Genomic DNA, 21,346 nt, shown 5'->3' on the forward strand with positions numbered 1-21,346 from the left:
AACAAAGATTCAAGTAAATTCTAAAAATATTTTTAATCATAACAATAAAAAATAAAAGACTATACTATGATTATTTATGCTTTAGAGGAAAGGTGGCTCTTAGTTTCCTTAAAAGACTGATTTAAAGATATTACCTTCTAAAATATTTTTACTTAATTAAATTAAATCGAATCGATTTAATATTAAATTTAAATTTTATTTTATTTAAAAATTTTGATTCAAATTTTGATTTGAATTATGTTAAATTTTGTTTTTTCATAATCAAGTTTGATTTGTAACTTACTTAAATAGTTCATATAGATAAATTTAGTAAAATCATAAATATAAACATTAAATTCAATATTTTTATTATTTATCTATAAATTAAATATACTAAAAATGTGTTTAAAGTAAAATTTTGATTAGCATCATAAATCTTTTGTTATTAAATTATTCGAGCTCTATTTAATAATAAATAAATTAAATTTAAGTATACTTCACATGAAAGTCTCGTGTGCATCCCTTGGATTTTTAAGGCGAACAAATCATTTTAATGACTCGTGGCTACAAATACTTTATGATTTGTTTATAAAATAATATATGTGAGAAATAATTTTTATCTGAAAAATCAGATTCTGTCAATTTTAAAATCCATGTCAGTGGTGCGTGGTGTGACAGCAACTACTATATATATTTAGAAAATGAAAAGCTATTATTAAAAAAAAAGAAGAAGCTATAATTGGCCAAACTCTCCCTCGTATTGCTTTTTCTTTTTCTTTTTCTTTTTTCTTGTTGACAAGGAAAAGCTGACAAATTACAGCAATATCAAATATGAATCAGATATCTTTGTTTTTCTTTTTCTTTGTTAGTGCTTTGTTTCCACAAGCCTTCTCAATATGAAGTTCGATTTTCTTTCTTTTCTTCTTCCTAATTGGTTGAAAGTGTACTGTGCTTTTGTTTTCATTGATAGTTGGTGACTTTTCCTCCATGGTAGGGAAAAAAAAAGAGAAAATTGAATTTAAATTAAATATATATTAAATTTGAATTAAATTTTAAATCAAAAAAAAAAATTTGAATCAAATTAAATTATATATTTTTAATAGTTTATATATATATTTAAAATTTTTTAAATAAAAATAAAAATTTTATATTTAAATCTATTTAAATATATTAAAAATAATATTAATATAATATATAAAAAATAAAGATAAAAAACAAAGAGTTGCTAGAATAAATTGAACCAATAAAATTTGATTTAATTTGAATGGATCATATAAAAATTCGGTTTAGATTCAAATCAAATTTAAAAAATTTATAATTTTATGTATTACTTAAAAAAAAATTAAATTAAATTCGATCTGATCTCTTTCTAACATATGGAAAGTGATATCACAAAAGAGTTTCTAAACCAAATTTATAAAGAAACTGAATACTATTACTTGTTTTCATTTACAATTAGATTTAATATTTTTGAACAATAATTCGATACAAAAAAAATGAAATGATAGTTTAAAATTTTAATAAAAATTCATATAAAATTAAGAAAATAAAAAAAATATTTAACATAACATATAGATTATAATATAATAAATTTTATATTTAATGCATATTTGACATGAATTATAATATAAAAATCGGCATGTCCATGGTTAAAACTTGAAAGCTGATAAAAATGAAGCCCAGAAGCAAAGTTGGGGCCCTTTGCAACTCCATCAAGATGGACCCAATCCCATGATGGACTAGAGTTTGAAAAAAATAACAAGCTATTGGACCCAAAAAAGTATTCTTTTTATTATTAGTTTACTTGACCCCAATAAATTGATCATTAAAAGGCTATTTTCTTCATACTTAAGCATTAAAGGATATCCTTTTCGGCCTTAATATTTGCTTTTTTTTTTTTCAAATAGTCAAATTTCATGAATTAGTTTGTACATATTGTATTTAGAGAAATTATTCGCTATAATGTTAATAGAACTTTTTTAATTTTACAAGTGTGATTTAATGGTGATACATATTTTATTTTTTTAATATATTTTAAAAAATTATATCATTCTATTAATTTTATTTATAAAATTACAAAATTATATTAAAAATATATTTAATTTTTTTTTATATTTATATATGTACTTTCAATTTTCAAAAACTATAATCTTATTTCAAAAAATAATATTTTAATCATTGAAGGCCAAATTTTCTCACTTATTTACTCATCCAAACTCATTTTTTTGAACTTACACATCCAAAATCCAATATACACTAATGAATTTGACCTGTCAATAATTTAATAAAATTATTTATTTTATTTTTAGGTACCCTTTGATAGAGAAAGGGATTCTCACTTAATCATGATTTCGTTTTGTAATTAAATTTTTAAAAATTCATTTAAAAAATGACACCACGACATGATGAGAATCAAAGGGACGAATTTTTAATTTTCATAATTAGAATTTAATCTTTATAATCATAAATATATTGATGAATATTAATATTGTTTGCAACAAAAGCCGGGAGAGCATGTGGGCAGAATCTCAAACCCAACCCATGCCCGAACCCTGCCATGGCTGGGGCCCAAGTTACCCGGTCTCCCGGCCCATTGATTCACTGGAGACACCTAATAGTCAATCACAAAAAAAAAAAAAAAAAAAAGCGCAACAAAGCAAAGGAAACGACCCAAAGCGAAACCAACCAACAGAAAACAGCAACACGACGACTGGTAGGCAGCGAAGCTGAGAAAGTAGTAATAGCAGTAAAATCAATTCCTTCTCTCAAAATCTTACCCCTAATTCAAAACCCTAGACGCCTATTTTTTAGATGTTTAATTCGATTTCCTGATAGGTGAAAAGAGAATGTCGTCGGATTCCAGCTCATCTTCGGCTTCCGGTGATGACCCCACCGATGTAAACCCTAATTCCGATCCCAAACTGGTGGATGAACGGTTTGGTTTCTTGACATTGACTGAACTGGTCGGATTGGAACATAATCATCGTGAAAATGGCGAAGGAATCGACAATGGATCGTTGAATCAGGAGAGAATCAATGACGGCGACGAAGACGATGATCGATTGCGAGTGGAGAATGAGGAAATGTTTGGCGATGAAGGGCCTTTGAGTCCCAGCAGTAGCGGATACGCCGCTGAGAGAGGGAGCAGCAGCGCCACAAGCGCGTCCAGGATCGACGAAGCGAGTGAGATTGACGATAGTGAGATTCAGGTAGTGAGAAACGATGGGTCACTCGACGAAATCACTGATTCTCAGGCTTCCTCTTGGGTGCCCGGTAAACGCCACGTCGATGAGGTAAACCATTTCATTTTTTTCCTTCTTAATATGAAGAAAAGCTTTTGGTTCAGCTTGTTCTTATCCGAAATTCAACTTTCACTGTCGTACAGATTTCTAAACTGACTTTTAGAATTGGGAATGCTTATGAAGTTTTGAATTATTCAATAACGATCTTATTGTTGAATTAGTACTTTTTGCCTTTCATGAGCGGCACTCATTGAAAAAAAAATAAATTAAAGAGTCCTTGCTATATTATGTCATGTTTGATTTATAAGTGAAGTGCAGGATGATGCTTCGATATCATGGAGGAAGCGGAAGAAGCACTTCTTTATTTTGAGTAATTCTGGCAAACCAATATATTCCAGGTTTGTCACTAGTCCCTAAAAGTGCTAGCATTGGAAGGTGCATAATGTGTGCAATTAATTGGACTACTTGCTTATGTATATTTGACTTCCAGATATGGTGATGAACACAAGCTAGCTGGTTTTTCAGCAACACTTCAAGCCATTATTTCCTTCGTGGAGAATGGGTACTTGGCTGGATCTAGCTTACTTGGTTTTTAGTAATGATTCTTGTGCTTTATCAAATGCAATTATTTGGGCTATGTTAGTTCTTTGAAGGAATTTTAACTTTTCATTCATTGCTTCTCAGGGGAGATCGTGTCAAATTGGTGAAGGCTGGGAAACACCAGGTATTGTTATCTTTGCTATTTCTGGCTTGAAATTTATGTTTTATGTTTGAAAAGAATCTTCTAGCTCTAATATCAATTGTTATTAGATTATTTGCATTTAATCTACTTTCTCATCTACTTATTGGTTAAGCTTTTTAAGTAGTCCTTTTAAAGTTTCTTTCACGTATTGTACAGTTAGAAATAAACAGTGAGAAGCTGCAATTTAATTTCTATCTGACATTAATCTAATTATTTTTTTAATAAATTCATTAGATATGGTTGAACTTTAAGCCTCAAAATAATTCTTGTTATATTTCGAAAGGCATGTTACTGCAAGTTCATTGTTTTCAGAAAGAAAGTGAGTGACATAATAGATAATGTCCAATAGTAGTTGAAAATAGACACATTTAAATGAAAAGTGTCACTGTTGACTTCGTCAACATAGCACACCTTGCTTAAAAACTGTCACTGTTTCTTGTTTTTTGGGTATAGAATGCCTAAACATTGAATGACCTACTTTAAAGCCTACATAATCAATCCTTATTTTTTGATATACTGAATAAAATATGGATGACATATTTGTTTGTTCAGGTAGTCTTTCTTGTGAAGGGACCAATTTATTTAGTTTGCATTAGCTGCACAGAGGAGCCCTTTGAATCATTACAAGGACAATTGGAGCTTATTTACGGTCAGGTAGCTCTTACAGTATCCCTTGCAAATCTTTGCTTCCAGACTGATGAATTGGTTGCCATTGCCTATTCAAGGCTTGCTAATTTCCCATGGTCATTTTATTTGGTCACCTTTTACATTATTTGCTTATGACAGGCACCCAAAAGTACTTTGCATTCTCACTTTTGATTGGTTATGATATGGGTGCAGATGATACTTATCTTAACAAAGTCGATAAATAGGTGCTTTGAGAAGAATCCTAAGTTTGATATGACACCTTTGCTTGGAGGAACAGATGTTGTTTTCTCTTCCCTCATCCACTCCTTTAGTTGGTATGTTTCTTTGGGTTTTCCTTTCACGTCTAATAATTTTGGAGCTCTCCTCTTCTCTCCCCACCCTGCTAAGCCCCTACTTGTGCTTTCTTGCTCAATCCATGAATACAAACCACCTTGAGTCTTGACTTAGTTTAAGTCAATTGCAAGATTGTTGGCTCTGGTTGTTCAAAATTTGCCACATGCTATCCCTGGTTGAAAATATTGTTTATGCATTCTGAAAAGGATAATATGTGTGTGTTTACACATTTATGTTACTTGTGTTATTGATGAGATGTAAGTTATAATATTCATTTTCTTTCATATTTGACATGAATAGTAGCTTCTAAACTTTTTTTTTTCTTTTTCAGGAACCCAGCTACATTTCTTCATGCATACACTTGTCTTCCCCTTGCTTATGCAACAAGGCAGTCTGCAGGTGCTATATTGCAAGATGTTGCTGATTCAGGGGTACTTTTTGCAATACTAATGTGTAAACACAAGGTAAAACTCCCGCATCCTCTTTTTTCTTCTTTTGCAATGTTTTTGTTATTATTACTTTCCGGTTTAACTCCTTAAAACAATATTTTACTGTTTGGAGTACTTATTGACCTGAAGGTCAATTTCAGGTTATCAGTCTTGTTGGTGCACAAAAAGCCTCTCTTCATCCTGATGATATGTTGCTTCTTTCGAACTTTGTGATGTCATCAGAGTCATTTAGGTAAATAGAATAAACTTTAATAGGTCTTTAGTTCCCTTTTATCTGTCAACTCTAGAGAATTTGAATGCATATGCCCTCAGAAGCACATGGAATATCATTGTTCTGTGTCAAAACCATCTCTTAGATAATCCTTCTTAGCAGGGTAGTGGAAAGCAGTAATGTTGACTTTTTGCTTGGATAGTCAGTGGGTTTTATGTGGATTTCTAGCTAAACATTTTTTTTTTTGTTTACTGAACAACCTCAATCCCGTTGTGTCTTATCTGAAAGGTCTTCCTAACGTATCTGTTGAACTCTAAATTGAAATTCCAGAAACTTATTGCACACTATAAGCAAATAACATGTTTACTAGCTCTTTTGTTGTTTTCTGACCTTGTTTATTTCATATAAAAAGGTTCTTCTTAACAGCTTATTATTACATTTGATTGGCGGAAGTTGATATCTTGATAATGCATAACCTAAATAAATCTTTGTGCAGTCTTCTCCTCTTCATTTTTTCTCTCTCTCTCTTTTTTTTTTTTCAAATGTCTTTCCTCTTCTTCCTTAAAGATCTAGCTGACTTAATGTTGTATTTATGCTAATGATGTAGTGGCTTTTTGTTCTTATGAGATCTTCATGATTTATGCAGGACATCAGAATCATTCTCACCAATTTGTTTACCAAGATATAATCCTATGGCATTTTTGTATGCTTATGTGCATTTTCTTGATGTGAGTGACACTTGGTTCACAATATTTTAATTTTATGCAACTTCTACTACATACAATGCTTTGATGTATTTGCCCTATGGTAGTCATTCCTACGGCACAAGATAACAAATCTACATTCTTGTGGCAGGTTGATACATACTTGATGTTGCTTACTACCAGTTCAGATGCCTTCCATCATCTTAAAGATTGCAGGTAAACTGGATTTTCTTAATTTAATCATGATGTTTGTGAACTTAGGGTACCTCCCCACTTTCTACATCAATTGACTGCATATTTTGAGGCTAACCTATGTCCATCTGACAGGATGGATATATAGCCAGATTTAGTTGTCTCTATGCCTTACAGGGAAAAGTACATGTGGCTCTCTTGGTGGAAATATAAAATGTTTATTTTCTTCTCCTGTAGACTGTTGAGAAATTTGACTGAAATTTTATAGGATTCGCATAGAAATGGTCGTCTTGAAGTCCAATGTTCTTAGTGAAGTTCAGAGATCAATGATAGATGGTGGAATGCACGTTGAGGATTTGCCTGTTGACCCACTGCCTCAATCTGGATCATCTCCTCATCTAGGCCAGCAAAGACTTCCAACAGATTCTCCTGAGAGGCCAAGGGAACCATTTATTGGCATTGGTGGTCCTGCTGGACTTTGGCATTTCATTTATCGTAGTATATATCTGGATCAATATGTATCCTCTGAGTTCTCACCACCACTTAACAATCCTCAGCAACAGAAAAGGTAAAACTCTTTACCTTGTACCGCTTCAACTAGAACTTGTTTCATATTGTATTTTGCTCCACGGTGGTTAGTAGGATAACTGTTTTTTTCTTATGCAGATTGTATAGAGCTTACCAGAGACTGTATGCTTCCATGCATGTTAAAGGAATTGGGCCCCATAAAACTCAGTTTAGAAGAGATGAAATCTGTGGTAATTCTTTCTCTCATAAATTTTGCTGACATCTAAACTATTACTGAATAGCTAAAAGTTAACTTCACTACATTTTGTTTTTGTTTAGCTGTTTAAATGTCTTTTTCTGCTATCAATGTTTTCGCTTTCTAAGTCTTCTCTGGTTAATGCACAACATTTGCTTATAAATTATAACAACAGTCTTTTTTTTTTACAGCCTTCACATATTTAATGTGATTATATTTTTGTGTCAGTTTTACTCTGCTGGGTCACACAGGATTTTGAGCTATATGCGGCGTTTGATCCCCTTGCAGACAAGGTTTGCTTTTGCATACAGATATATCTTAAAAATCATTTAGCGTGTTCAAAGTTCAAATCCTGTCTTAAATACATAATGAATACTTTTCTGTACAAGAAGCTTTAGAGTTTCATTTATGTTATGTGCAGGCTCTAGCCATAAAAACTTGCAATCAGGTTTGTCAATGGGTAAAAGATGTGGAAAATGAGATTTTTTTGCAGGGAGCAAGCCCCTTTTCATGGTGATAACTCAATCATGTTCATGTATTACAGAATGTACTCTACTTTTGTTTATTCACACTCATCATAGTAATTTTTTTTTTCCCCATCATACACGTTTCATGATACGCATAGTTAGCTGGCCAATTGTATGATTCACCGAACTTCAAACTTTTCTTGACGATGAAGTGGTGGTAAATTTTGCAATAAAGTATCCAAATTATCTCCATCACCTTGTAAGATATTATTCGATTTGTCTTATTAATTTTTACGATTTTATTTCAAAAAAAATATTTAATTTTTTACTATTATCTTCATTTCTCCCGGTTTATTAATGTTGTTCATTTTGCATAGGACCTGTTTGATGGTCATGACATTCTGACACTTCCAACTTTTTGCCTTTCTAAAATGGGCTTTTCTGTTTCCTTGATGGGTTTTTTCTATATAATATGATCAACGATATTTTTAGTTTTTTATCTTCAAACGATTTGAAGGGCACGATATTTTATATCTATTTAATATATTCATAATTTTATTCTCGAAAGTTTTCTTTCTAAGTTCAACCTTATTAACAAAAGATCGTTTCTGTAGCAATTGACTTTACCAGTACGAGTCCTTGATGGGATTTTGCTATATTTACTTGCCAATTGCCGTTGAATATACCGAAAAAAAATTTTCTTTTTGCTTGTTAAAAATGAAAAATTCCTGGTTTCCTTGATTGTATCAGATAAAAAAACAAAGTTTTTTAATGCTCTTATCATATAATAATAATGATAATAATCATATAAAATGATAGTGTAATTAGACCAAATCACGTATGACACATCAACAATGATGATAAATCTCATCTCTTTTCTTCTGTCCAACAAAAAAGAAACGTGGAAGACCGTGTTTGGTTTCCATTTAATGCAAAAATTAATAGAACCGAAGACTTTTTCAAGCAGAATGCACTACTTATTCATTTAACCAGTGCCCATTGTTCATTTATTTCTCCATCATAGATTCGTCAAAATCCATTAAAAAAAAAATTCCTTATTAAAAACTCTTTAGTGGCATTTTCATTATTTCGAATTAGTCAAATTTCATCAATTTCGGAGATTATTATTAAAGTTTGTTCCCCACTTACCTTGTCCATGATAATAATGAAGCCTTAGTACCTTAATCTATTTGATGTAATGACAAAAAACTCCCTCATAAATTCATACCGCTTCTTATTTTTTTCAAATACGAAAGGATAGATTTATAATTTTACATCACCGGAAATTTCCGGTTCCTCTGACTTTGAGCATCATCATTTATAAAAAGAGTGCATATGGTGGTGAGGCCACCACATTTTCATTGATGGAAAAGTAATTTTTAGGTTAGCTTTTAAAAGTTTTTATCTAGGTTTCTCTTGCATAAAAAATTTCATTGGTTTATGATGGAATCTTTAGTAGTGCATCCTCTTTCCCTCTCATGCTTAGTAAATTTTTTTAATAAAATAAATTATAATTTTAGAATAGGAAAATATAATTTGAACCTAAAATTTTTTTTATTGTTTGTCAAAATAATTTTGTTTTGTGTGATATTTTAAAATAAATTAAAAATTCATAAATTAAATCATTCTGCTAATTAAACAAATTTATGATCCACTTTATGATACCATTAATGAAGACGTAATTAGTTTTCACCTATAATTAAATTTGATAATTTAAAATATAATGTAATAACATAATAAAAAATATAAATTTAATAAATTTAAAATTTTAATGATAATTATATATGAATTTAAAAATATATATTTTTTATAATTTTATATTCATATAAATTGTAAAATATAATTTTTACATAAAATATAATATAAATACATAAATTTTAATATTTTATATTATTTAAATATAAGAATTACCAAATAAACCCACAATCAACCCTTCACACTCAGTTCCAATAAAATGAATTTTTTTTATTTGTAGAGAAAACCCATTTTTTACAATGTTTTTATTTTAATTAATCATAAATTTTATTGACCCAAAGTCTAGTTGGATTATACTAGCATATTAATAATAATTGTCCCTACGGTGATTGATTGGCTTTGGACAGTCTAGCCAGACCTAGCATGGCAAGATTTAAATAGCCTCAATACTAGTTTGAATTATCTTTTATTTGAGCTGTGATTTTCACACATTCAAGTCATCACGTTCTTGGAATTAATTTTCCACAGATTTTTAGCACTCTTATTATTTTCCCTTTGTTGTTTTTTACAGGTACCTCCAAAATTTGCAAAGTGATAGTTTTTGGGATTTTGGAATTTTTAATAATTTTTGAGATTTTGACGATTTTAAGATTTTGAAAGATGATTTTTGTGTTTTTAAGATTTTTAATAAATTTATAAATTTTAATTGAGTTGATGATTTGTTTTCATTTTGAAGATGAAATAATTTTTTTTAATTTTAAATTTTTATTTACCAAAATTTTTTTTTTCACATGTAAACTAGTATAAACAAAACCAGGATTTAAATAAATTAATTAATAAAATTGAAAAAGATCCATAAAAAAATCTGGAAAAGAAAATGAAAATGTGTAGAAAATGTAAGAGAAAATGATCACATCCATGCAGCCCAACGTTCGGTTGACTCCCAGCAACAAAACGCAATATAATAAATAAATAAATAAATAAATTTCCATGAAAATACACTCTTTCTTTTTGTTTTTTTGCTCCTCAACCTCTTCCACTTGTTCTTTCATTTTCTTCTCTTTTCTTCTCTGTTTTTCTCCAATTCAAAAAGCCTTAAAACCTTGATCTTCCATGACCCATTTCCTATCTCAACCCGACCCGTTCTGGGTCTGATCCCATTTCTCCATCCTCTTCAACGGGAAAAAGAAGAACCCAGATGAAGTGTTCAAGCAAAAACTGAAAAGAACTAAAAAGGAGAGTGAAAAAAGAGAAAATTTTTGTCTTTTGAGGGAGTGAAAGAGAGGAGAGAAATGTATAAGAACCAGCTGCAGGAGCTGGCGCAGAGGAGCTGCTTTAATCTTCCTTCTTACACGTGCATTAGGGAAGGTCCAGACCACGCGCCGAGGTTCAAAGCCACCGTTAACTTTAACGGCGAAACCTTTGAGAGTCCTCACTATTGTTCTACTCTCCGTCAAGCCGAACACTCCGCCGCCGAAGTCGCCCTCCAATCCCTCTCTCATCGTGGGCCTTCTCACTCTCTCGCCGCCAGAATCCTAGTAAGTTTCTCAAAGCTGTTGCTAATTTGCGCCTTTGTTTAAAGCTCAAATTTGGCTCTTTTTTCCAAAGCTCCTTTCTTTTTTTCGCTAAGTTGCGCCATGGGGAGTGACCGGTGTTAACCTTAGCAGTGGCCATGGTCGCCGGAGTTTCAGTTCAGGTGGTTGTAGGGAGGGGAGGGGAGGGGAGGGGAAATTACTGGACTGCCCTTCATGGGTTAATAGATTAGCAGAACGCAGTTGGATTTCTTGACTTTTTTAGGTGATGAAAACGAAATTTAATTAATTTTTAAGGATAATAGCATGTGACATTGAATGCCTTAATTAATTAAATCTTTGATTTTTAATTTTTTTTCTCAGGAAACAGCTGTACTTTGATAACTGGGTTTTGTTGGTGCAATTAATCCCTTAATCAGGGGCATTTCGGTCACAAAAATGTTTTCTTTCAGGCCTTCTCAGTTGACTGTCTGAGGAATAAATACGGACTTTAATTCATTCAAGTAGGTGTATGAGGATTTGTAGATGCCACCTAAATAAATGAATTAACCTCAGATGAGAGAAATAAGTGTGAGATGCAAATTTTTTGTAGATTTTTATATTTGATTTTCTTCTTTGATAAAATGTGGTGTTTTGGATTATTTATAGGTTTAATCTAGCAAATATAGATATGGGATTAAGATACTATAATTTTCAAAGTTATAATTTGCACCTTGTGCTAATACAATCAGACTCAGCCTTCTTGAGACTTGGGTTTTGGTGCATTAACAATATGAATTGTATTTACAGAATGAAAAGTATTTTAATATGATCAAGCCAATTAAAATGGGGGCCCAGCCTTCTGTGTTGTGATAGTGGTTGATACTTGAGTTATTAGCTGCTACCTTTTTGTTCATGTTTTGACTTGTTAGGTTGCTTATGCATTTGTAAGCTTAAGAGAAGCTTTGCACCTTTGGTAAAATGTTGTCATTCTCATCCAGTTCATTGATGGAATTACCTGCTTTATAATAAACTTTCAAATTTGAAAGAATGATAGATTCTGGTTGAACTTGCTATTTTTATATCTAAACTTTCTTGTATATGTCCTTCATAGTTGTAGCTAGCTTTGTTGTGTTGATACTGATCAGGCTTCTTTTTGTTAGGATGAGACAGGGGTTTATAAGAACCTTTTACAGGAAATTGCACAAAGAGTTGGAGCTCCATTGCCACAGTATACAACATTTAGATCAGGCCTTGGACACCTACCTGTTTTTACAGGAACAGTTGAATTGGCTGGAATCACATTCACAGGGGAACCCGCTAAGAACAAGAAACAAGCAGAAAAAAATGCAGCCATGGCAGCTTGGACATCTCTAAAACAATGTGAGTCCATGTTTCAGGTTTCTTGTGGATAAATTGTTGGAATGATAAAATATAAGTTGCAGTTTCTTGTGTGGTTAGAGGAATTCTCAATCTCCTCATGTTTTGAGCTGACCAAAGGATGCTGTGTCTGTTAAGTAGTGTGACTTTACTGAAAGATGGTATGCATGCCTATCTTTTCAGCGCTTTGTATTTGATACACTTCTACTATAGACCATACACACCAAGGAATATTTGGACTAAACCATTACATTATATTGATTTGATACTTAACAGTTGCTTCTGTCGCCCTCATTTTTAATTATCTCCTCTCTTGTAGCTGTGGGAGGTTGTATAGATTATCTAAGCCGTTGCAATATTTTATTGAAATATTTCCCTTCTCCGAAAATTTTCATGTCCTTATATTTCTTAAGACATAAGAGATTAATTGCTGTATATTACTTTTGTTAGACCTGTCTTCTTGGCTGTCTCAAGCTAACTCCTTGGTTATAGCAGCTTTCCTGAAACTTCTCATCTCAATTAGAATCTTTGTACCTAAACTGAAAAACATCTTTTATTTCCAGTGGCGAAAGAGACTGCAAGTTCTTCCTCAGAGCCAGAGAACAATGATGAGCTTGAACAGATCACAATAGCTCGGGCATTGTTGCATTACCGAATAAAGGAAAAGATGGCCGTAGCAAACTCCTCCAATGCCCCAATACCATTTACAAAGAAGTTTCCCATTCAGAATCCTAGACCAACAAGTCCACAGCCTCCTACTACCACCTCAAAAATACTTCCCTTAATCTGCCCAAAGGTGTTTCCTCGAAACAGATCTATGTCGGCAACAGCAAATGACAAGAACATACTGCCATCATTGCAGGCAACTACACCTGAAAGCCGTGGGACTCGTCTGCAGAGATTCCCTGCAGCTGGAGCTTCTCCTTATGTTCCCATCCGACAATTTAGGGCACCTTGCCATGGCATTGCTCCGCCAGTGACAATAAGAACTGCAGTGCCTGTTTTTTCTGCACCACCATGTCCGGCTCCATCTGCAGTATCCCCCCAGCCACCAGCATCTGCAGTTCCTTCTCATCCAGCAGCACCTGTTGTTCCTGCTCAGCCTCCAAACGCTGCTGTTCCCCCTCAGCAATCACCATCCAGACTCCCCACCCAAGTGCTGCGAGCTCCTTCTGTATGTATTGCTCCGCCTGTCACCATTAGGCAAGTGGTTCCAGTATTTGCTGCTCCACCAGTACGACAAGAAGATATTCCATCTGTTACAAATAAAGATGTTCCAACTGTTACTGTTTCTGCCCTGTCCAACAAATCACCTGCTCAAATAGAGGAAGCTGCAAGCACAACAGGAAAGAACCTGCAAGAATTTGAGACAGCCCAGCGTTTAGAGCAACTAAAAATCTGATATGGTAGTGAAGGAGCAAATTTGAGGCAATGGGACAAGAGCTATGGTTTTGTGTTGGTATCAAGTCTGTTTTGTTAGTTTTTGTGATCTCATCATTTGAGTGTTTTTATCCTATCCTTCCTTTTTCTTTACCATCTTTTTTTGTTTTCTTAGAAGCTACAGTTTCTGCAGGTTAAGTTAGAATCAGCAGTCCCCATATCATTGCTGTTAAAGTTATACAATGCTTAGATTGATGTTGCAAGGGCAATTCTTTTAGAATGCCTAGCCAAACAAAAAGGGTTTTTTTTTTTTTTTTTTTTTCATCTGAAAGGAGTATCCCCTAGTAGTTTGTAAACTTTCAGGCTTCTTTATGTTAGAAAAATTTTCACTGTTGAAATAGGAACTGAGATCTTTACTCACCTAAATGCAATGTCTGTCTGTCTGTCTGGACTAGGGCTGTAAACGAGCCGAGCCGAGCCGAGTAGTGAGAGGCTCGAGTTCGAGCTCGACTCACAACTCGGGGCTCGATACTCGGTTCGAGCTCGATCGAGTTTTATTTTTCAAGCTCGAGCTCGATTCGTGATCGAATTCGAGCTACTCGAGCTCGCTCGATTAAGCTCGATTAATATGTAAAAATAAGCTCGATTCGTATACTCGATAAAAATTCGATTATTCATGCTCGAACTCGAACTCGAACTCGGACTCGAAATATTTTATTAATTAAAATAATAAAAATATATTTAAATATAAAAGCTCGATTAGGCTCGCGAGCTACTCGAGTCAGATATAATAATACTCGAATTCGGCTCGATCGATAAATCGAGCTACTCGAGCTCGAGCTCGACTCGACAATAATCGAACCGAATTCGAGTTTTTTTCGAATCGAACCCGAGTAGCTTGCGAGTACTAATGTATCATTTACACCCCTAGTCTGGACTATAGGCCTTTTTGTTGCTTAGGCCAAGAACAGGACAAATCATGGAGCCAAACCGGGGCTGAGTAGCAGTTCTAACAGGGCTTTGGTTGCCCCGTCTTTCTTATTCAGAATCAATTGCTAACAAAAGAACAAATCCTAGCAGCCATAGATTATCCTATCTCATTAACTGATAATCTTGGAGCCCCGTACCCATCCCAAAGAAACCATTGTTGCAGACAAAGGGTCAAATTGTGCTGTGAAGTAAATGTTTATTTCAGCCTGGTGCAAGAATAAAATACTACCATTGAATGGGTAGAGTATGAGTTTAGACAAGAGGCAATGAGGCCAGGAAATGGTGAACACAATACAATGAAATCTTAATTTAGGCACCATTAACCTACAAGGAAATTTACAAATTTTTTTTATAGATTTTTTAGATTTACAGATTATTTATCAACAATGGTAAACACTATAGAGTTTGAACTTGAGTATTTTACATCTAAACTTTAAAATTTAACCACCTGCACCAATTTCTATAGGCGACTTTTTTCGTTACTCGAAAACTTACATGTAAAAGTAAAACCATCTTTCAACTGTTAAACAGTGGTTAATGAGTTGAATAATCGTTTGATTACAATGTCAGAGTTTCTTTGACTTAATTGTCAAAATTAAATCCACAAATTTCTAGTGCCATTATTCTACTTCAATGCAAGATATATTCCTCATTCCAAGCCCAACTCAACCCACCTTTTCCAGTCCAACCACAGCCCATTTTTTTTCAATGCTCAATTTCTACTTAGCATATTCTACTTTGAAGTGCTTGACTACTTGACCACTCCTATTTTCCCCTTAGTAGCATGATTAGAGGATCTCTAAATAGTCAATAATTTGACTGTAATTTATAAGCAGAGGCCTAATTATACAAAGGGTTTGCTTCACTGCCCATTTTGAACCTTTAATGATCTAAGTCTAAACTCGAAGACCCTTTTGTTTCTATTGTTTATTTGCTAGTTAGTTACAGGCTTAGCTTAACATAATAATATAGTCTGGCTTCTTTCTTCCTCCCTCATTTTTCTTGCTTCAAGTCATTCAAGAAACTCTATACAAAGTTTTGAATACGGACGCCAAGACCTAAACGAGAATGATGAAGTTTCTACAAATAGAGAAACCAGACAGGCAATGGTGAATAACATCATTGAGCATGGCGGCTGCTTTACATGTATATTGTCATTTCTGTTCATTTAATGCCCCCATTATCGATTATTCTGCCTTCAATACATCTCCTATGTTTTCTTTCCCATTGATAGCTAGCCAACCTCTTAATTAGCCATTAATTTCTTCACTGAAAAATGGGCTTGATGTCATTTACTCAATTTGATCAAGATAGAGATATAATTTCAATTTATCAATGCATTTTAAATTTTTTTTAGATTATACTTCAGGTTCGAACTCGAGACTTTTAGTTTTCAAGTTAGTTTCGATATTGTTAAGTTAATTATAGTTCATTAATCAATTTTATTTTTTTCAATTAATTTCTCATTTGACATTCTTTTATATTATCGTAATATTTCTTGTTGTCATTAGCAATCAGAATAATGTTTTTTTTCTTGCATAAGATCATGATTCCAGGATATCGTAAGGTGAAGTTTCATTTCAAATGATGCGAGATACATGGTGCTTATTTCAAGCTTTGATTAGAAGCCATGAAGTTTCATGAGGAAAGGGGAAGAGGACAGAAAATCATTTGAGAAAAATATGCAGCCTACACATTTATGTGACAACAAATTTAATTGGAATGGTCCAAAATCAAGTGCATCTTTGACCACTTAGCTCTTAAGGGCTACTCAATATTTAATGTCGCCTTTGGGGTCCTCCACTTACCTATCTTTTCTTCATTATTTCATGTGAAGTTACCAACATTTATATAATATATATATATGCACTCATCTTGGGCATGTAATATACCATCATTCAACCACTTTTACATCAAATGGTTAATAAATTAAGAAAATTTTAACAAAGAAATCACCATTATGAAAAAAGGAGTTTGTTTCACCTATATTAGATAGGGCAAGCAAGACCAACAAGAGGTTGGCTCAATTGGTAAGATTGTTTTTTTAGATATGAATGGTTTTGGGTTCGAGTTTAATTAATAATTTTTTGTTAAAATTATCTTTAATATTTAATCTAAAAAAATTGTTAAATATGACATATCTACATTTTATTTAAGAATTAAGTAACATTTTTAGCTTGAATTTTTCTTACTATATATATATATACAAGGCAAGCAAGATAAAAGGAGGGGTGACCCCCACCTCCCCCATTGACTATCTTTGCTTGAGATGAACCCCAACCACCCACGAACAAAACAATACCATCTTTTATCCCTTTGTGGTTAAAACTTTATGGTGAAAATAACAGAACATGAAGAAGAGAGATGCAATGAAATGATGTTTGAGAAAAAAAAAAAAAGGAAAAGAAAAGAGAAAGGAAAGAAGAATTAAAGAGTACTACAAATTCAATAATAAGTTTGCCAAACAAGCAAAGCAAGAGAGATTGACAAAGTGGCTGAGCTTGGGTGGGACCAAGTCTCCACTTCAACGACACCAAAATTTTCATGTTAGATTTAATAATTTAAAATATAATATAAAAATAAAATACAAAAATAATATAATAATTGTAATAATAGTTATATATAAATTTAATAAAATAAAAAAATTATATTTTATATTTTCATACAAATATAAATTATAACATATAATTTATATATAAATTATAATATAAATATATGAATTTTAATATTTTGTATGACATGAAATTATGAATTATCATATTTACTTCAAAGCAATGGCACATCATCATTCTATTGATTTATGTAAATTTGTTTTTATCTTTTGAGATGGGTTTTTGGTTTTATGGAGGGTGTGAGGAGCCGGGCCAGACAGGATGGGTCCACATGATTGGACTGATATGGCCCAAAAGGGGTTAAGGAAGCACTGGCATTATTCCTTTCCTATGATAAAAGCAATGGCTCATGGCAAAAGGAGATGGGATCCCTCCATCAATAGCCAAGAAGAAAGCAAAACAAATATATATATATATATATATATATATATATATATATATATATATGGGGGAAGATGGGGACAAAGTGGAAGAATGTTAATCCCATCACCTAAAGTTCAAAAAAGTGAGAACAAAAATTATACCCATTTGACTTTGTTATTGCTCATCATTTACACAATATCTGTTGGGGGGAGGAATTTTGTAAAATATATCTAATCGTCTTCTTCTTTTGCATCTATCAATGTTCATCACAACTTGATTAAGAAAATAACATGCAAATTAAAGATAAAATGGTCATTGAATTATTATCAATGAAGCTATAGTACGAGAATAAAAAAAATCACATGCATTGAAATTTGAACTTTAAACGTATTAAATGTCAAATCTTTAAAAATTATTATCTGAATAAATCTAATTAAATTCTAAATTAATTATTAAAATCTTTTGACATACAACACCCTAAACCCAAACTTTATTATGAATGAAACTTTGGGCATATATTCATGAGATCATATTCATATATATATATATATAGTTGATCCAACTTTTGACTTAATTTTGTTACCAAAGAAAGGAAGCGCTATCATGATAAACATTTGAAATTCAAAAGAAAAAGGGAAGGATCTGCAGCAAAGTCTTGGACAAAGGAGGATGGATGATGGAATTGTATGTTTTCCATTGCAAAACTTATTATTATGTCGGAATAACATCCATCAAATGGCAAATATGAAGCTATATGAAGCTATATGAAACACACCAAAATGTTTGGTGTAGACATCAAGAATCAGCTTCATCTTTATCATTACAAACTAGAATTATGTTATAAAATTGTAATGTTGTTTGAAAGAGAGGATTTTTATTTATTTTTTGTTGTCTGAGATGATAAAACACACAACAAAGAAGCATAATAATACCGACAGCATCAAAGATGGAGCAATGAAAGGGGTTAGCTTTTTTTCAGTGTTTGAAAGTCAATTTCGTTTGCTTTTGTTTTCTGCAATAATATTTGCATAGATTTATCCTAATGGTTTTAACCCATTGGCATTTGGCATGCTTCTTCATGCGCTTTGTTTTTGGTCTGCAACAGCCAAACAGCGACACCCCCGAGAGAGAGAGAATTAGAGCAAAGCAATGCAAAGTCATCAGAGGGGATGGGTGGGGTTTGAACCTAAAGCTTTTCCATTATCATATCAAAACAAAGATCTGTGTTTTCAATCATGTCTGCCCGTCGCTTCCAGTTTATATCTCCTTATACAAGTCATGAGATAACACAGTTTTCATCAGGGAAAAACTATAACTTTCACCATGCATGCAAGAAAACGATCATATAAATGATTTTATGAGGAAAAAAAAGCTGGGTTTTTTTTTATTGTAATTTTCTGCACTAGGGTTACCTTCTGCTTTGAATTTAATCTTCGTAGTTTTTACTGTGGTTTCACGTGGTTTGGTTTTGAAAACAATATTTTCCATTTTTGTTATGTTCTTTTTCATTTGAGTTTTGATGGAACGACTGACCGTATTAATCATTATTATTATGAAAACTATGAAGGAGAAACAATCAAGGGATTAGTATCGTAGAATTCCCCATCTTTTTGATATGGATTAATTGGATTGTTTTACTCCTTTAAGACTTCATGCCTTGGATGAACCATATATTAGGGTCACGCAGCCATTATTTTTTCTCCTTAAAACCGGCTTATTAGGATGTACAATGTCAGTGCTTATATCTCTAGCAACGTTCTCTTTTCTATATTATGTAAGATTGAAGTATCGTACTTATTTTTTTAAAACATTTGATGTGATATTAGGACACAAATTAATAAGCTTTTAATTTTCATAACACATGATGTTGAGGGTAATTCCAAAACCTTAATATATGCATTAATCAAACTTTAGTAATTAGTCAAGATAAATGTACTTAAATTAACTATGCTTCTCATTTATGTAAAATGTATGTTCAAATTCGAATCAACAATCACATGATTTATTAATTAGATTATTAATTTTAATTTTAATGATCATAATTTAATTGTTAAAATTTCAAATACTAAAATTAAAAAATGTCTCTTGAAAATATAATTAAAGAAAATAACCAGCTTAAACTGAGATCGAGTATAGAAGATCCAACAATAGTTTATTTATTTAGTATTAGTATTTTAAAATCCTACTAAAATACATAATCATAGGTATCAAAAAGATTGATTTCAACCTGACTTATAAAAAATAAATTTTAGCTTGTGATACAAGTTTAGCTTCTTGGCTGCAGCCCTCCTCTTTATTATGATTCTTAAAATCATAAGACATAATGTTCTTTCTTCAATGTTAAAAAAACACATATAATAATTAATCAAGTCAAATTGATTATAATTTCCCATGAAGAAAGAATAATACTAATTAATATTCTTAAGATACTTCGAAAGCATGAGGATTAATCGTGGGTTGCACTTGATGAAGCTAATTTTCTCTCATGCCAAATGGGTGCTATAGGTTTTTTTTTTTTTTTAAAGGAGGATTATCTCATTTTAAAATCATGACATGTCGAATTTTCAAAAAAAAAAAAACATTGTAATTGTAGATCGCTCATCAAAGATTATTAGTAGTGAAAACCGAATCTAAATATTATAAATGAAGTATTTAATTTTTATTAACTCAATTAAAATTTATCCATGAATACCAAAGGAAAAACCCAACAATTTTTTATAATATAGTAGTCTATTGCTTGTATTTTACTTTAGAATAAAATAAAATAGAAATAAAATGAATAATTTAGAACCATCATCATAATTGAGATGAAATTTTAATTAATTTGATTGTTTTAATTTAATATTTTTGAGAAATAGTGCTATTAATTTTATTTTTATTTACAAAATAATTAAACTAACTAATTAATGAACTTGATACTTAATTCAATTAGTTCATATAATTATTTTTAAAAATATCATCTAATAAATTTGAAATTAAAATTTCAACATTTATAATTTTTTTTATTAAATTACAGCCTTCTATACTTACAAATTATAACCTTATAGTTTTTTTTTTAAATTAAAGTCTCAAGTTATAATAATTGAAATACAACAGTTGTATCATTTCATGGAGCACACAATTATTAATATTAATTGAGGTCTTCAAATGATTTAACTGTTTGTGAAATGATGCATTTGTGTTACTTATGGGTATAAATATATATATATATATATAATACAAAAAATATTTAATTTTGTTGACACTATTTTTTTTAATTCATGTGCATTTTCACTTTATGTAGTTATTGGTGTGGAATTAAGAAACATATTATTAAAAGCCAATGGTCCCTCTATTTTTTTTGGGAGTGAGTTTACTTTTAGAAATTGTCCTTATTCCATTAGAACAATATTATTTTTTATTTCATTTTTCTAATTTTTTTAATTGAAAAATATTCTTATCTTTTGTTTTATTGCAAAAAAAAAATTAGTCAAGGGAAATCAATAGAAAGAAAAAAGATAATCTAGAACTTAACATTTGCAATATGGGTTTAATCTTTGGATTCTTGATTTTTATTTTAAATTTAATTAAAAATATACAAAATTTAATGATTACTTTCATGTTTTTGTTGAATAAAAATAATATACACTACTTTTTATGATAGATGCCCCTTGCTTATTCTATTGTCAACAATTGTACTTAGTAA

The 21,346-nt window shown here is 31.6% G+C and overlaps 2 protein-coding genes across 5 annotated transcripts; both read left to right on the forward strand.

The window, feature by feature from the left end:
- Window positions 1-2,616: 2,616 nt before the first annotated feature.
- On the forward strand, window positions 2,617-7,982 carry LOC111301458 (vacuolar fusion protein MON1 homolog). Of its 4 annotated transcripts, none has more exons than XR_016328352.1 (15): window positions 2,617-2,692; window positions 2,815-3,272; window positions 3,540-3,619; window positions 3,712-3,783; window positions 3,906-3,945; window positions 4,516-4,617; window positions 4,804-4,925; window positions 5,276-5,408; window positions 5,534-5,625; window positions 6,251-6,332; window positions 6,460-6,524; window positions 6,769-7,068; window positions 7,167-7,258; window positions 7,455-7,556; window positions 7,685-7,982. XR_016328352.1 is itself a non-coding variant. In XM_089744901.1 (15 exons), the coding sequence occupies exons 2-15, from the start codon at window positions 2,826-2,828 to the stop codon at window positions 7,778-7,780; spliced, it is 1,788 nt and encodes a 595-aa protein (XP_089601027.1). In that variant the 5' UTR covers window positions 2,619-2,692; window positions 2,815-2,825; the 3' UTR covers window positions 7,781-7,982. The 4 variants fall into 4 exon arrangements, 3 of the variants coding, with proteins under 3 accessions (XP_089601028.1, XP_089601027.1, XP_089601029.1); XM_089744901.1 differs by having other exon boundaries at window positions 2,619-2,692; window positions 7,492-7,556; XM_089744903.1 differs by having other exon boundaries at window positions 2,638-2,725; window positions 7,492-7,556.
- A 2,299-nt stretch (window positions 7,983-10,281) lies between these two features.
- LOC111302195 (double-stranded RNA-binding protein 2-like) lies at window positions 10,282-14,094 on the forward strand. The gene is made up of 3 exons (XM_022898133.2): window positions 10,282-10,963; window positions 12,100-12,319; window positions 12,880-14,094. The coding sequence occupies exons 1-3, from the start codon at window positions 10,718-10,720 to the stop codon at window positions 13,716-13,718; spliced, it is 1,305 nt and encodes a 434-aa protein (XP_022753868.2). The 5' UTR covers window positions 10,282-10,717; the 3' UTR covers window positions 13,719-14,094.
- Window positions 14,095-21,346: the final 7,252 nt, after the last annotated feature.

The sequence above is a fragment of the Durio zibethinus genome, chromosome 15 (assembly GCF_047325235.1).
Source record: "Durio zibethinus cultivar Kanyao isolate XHJ-2024 chromosome 15, ASM4732523v1, whole genome shotgun sequence".
Taxonomy (NCBI): Eukaryota; Viridiplantae; Streptophyta; class Magnoliopsida; order Malvales; family Malvaceae; genus Durio; species Durio zibethinus.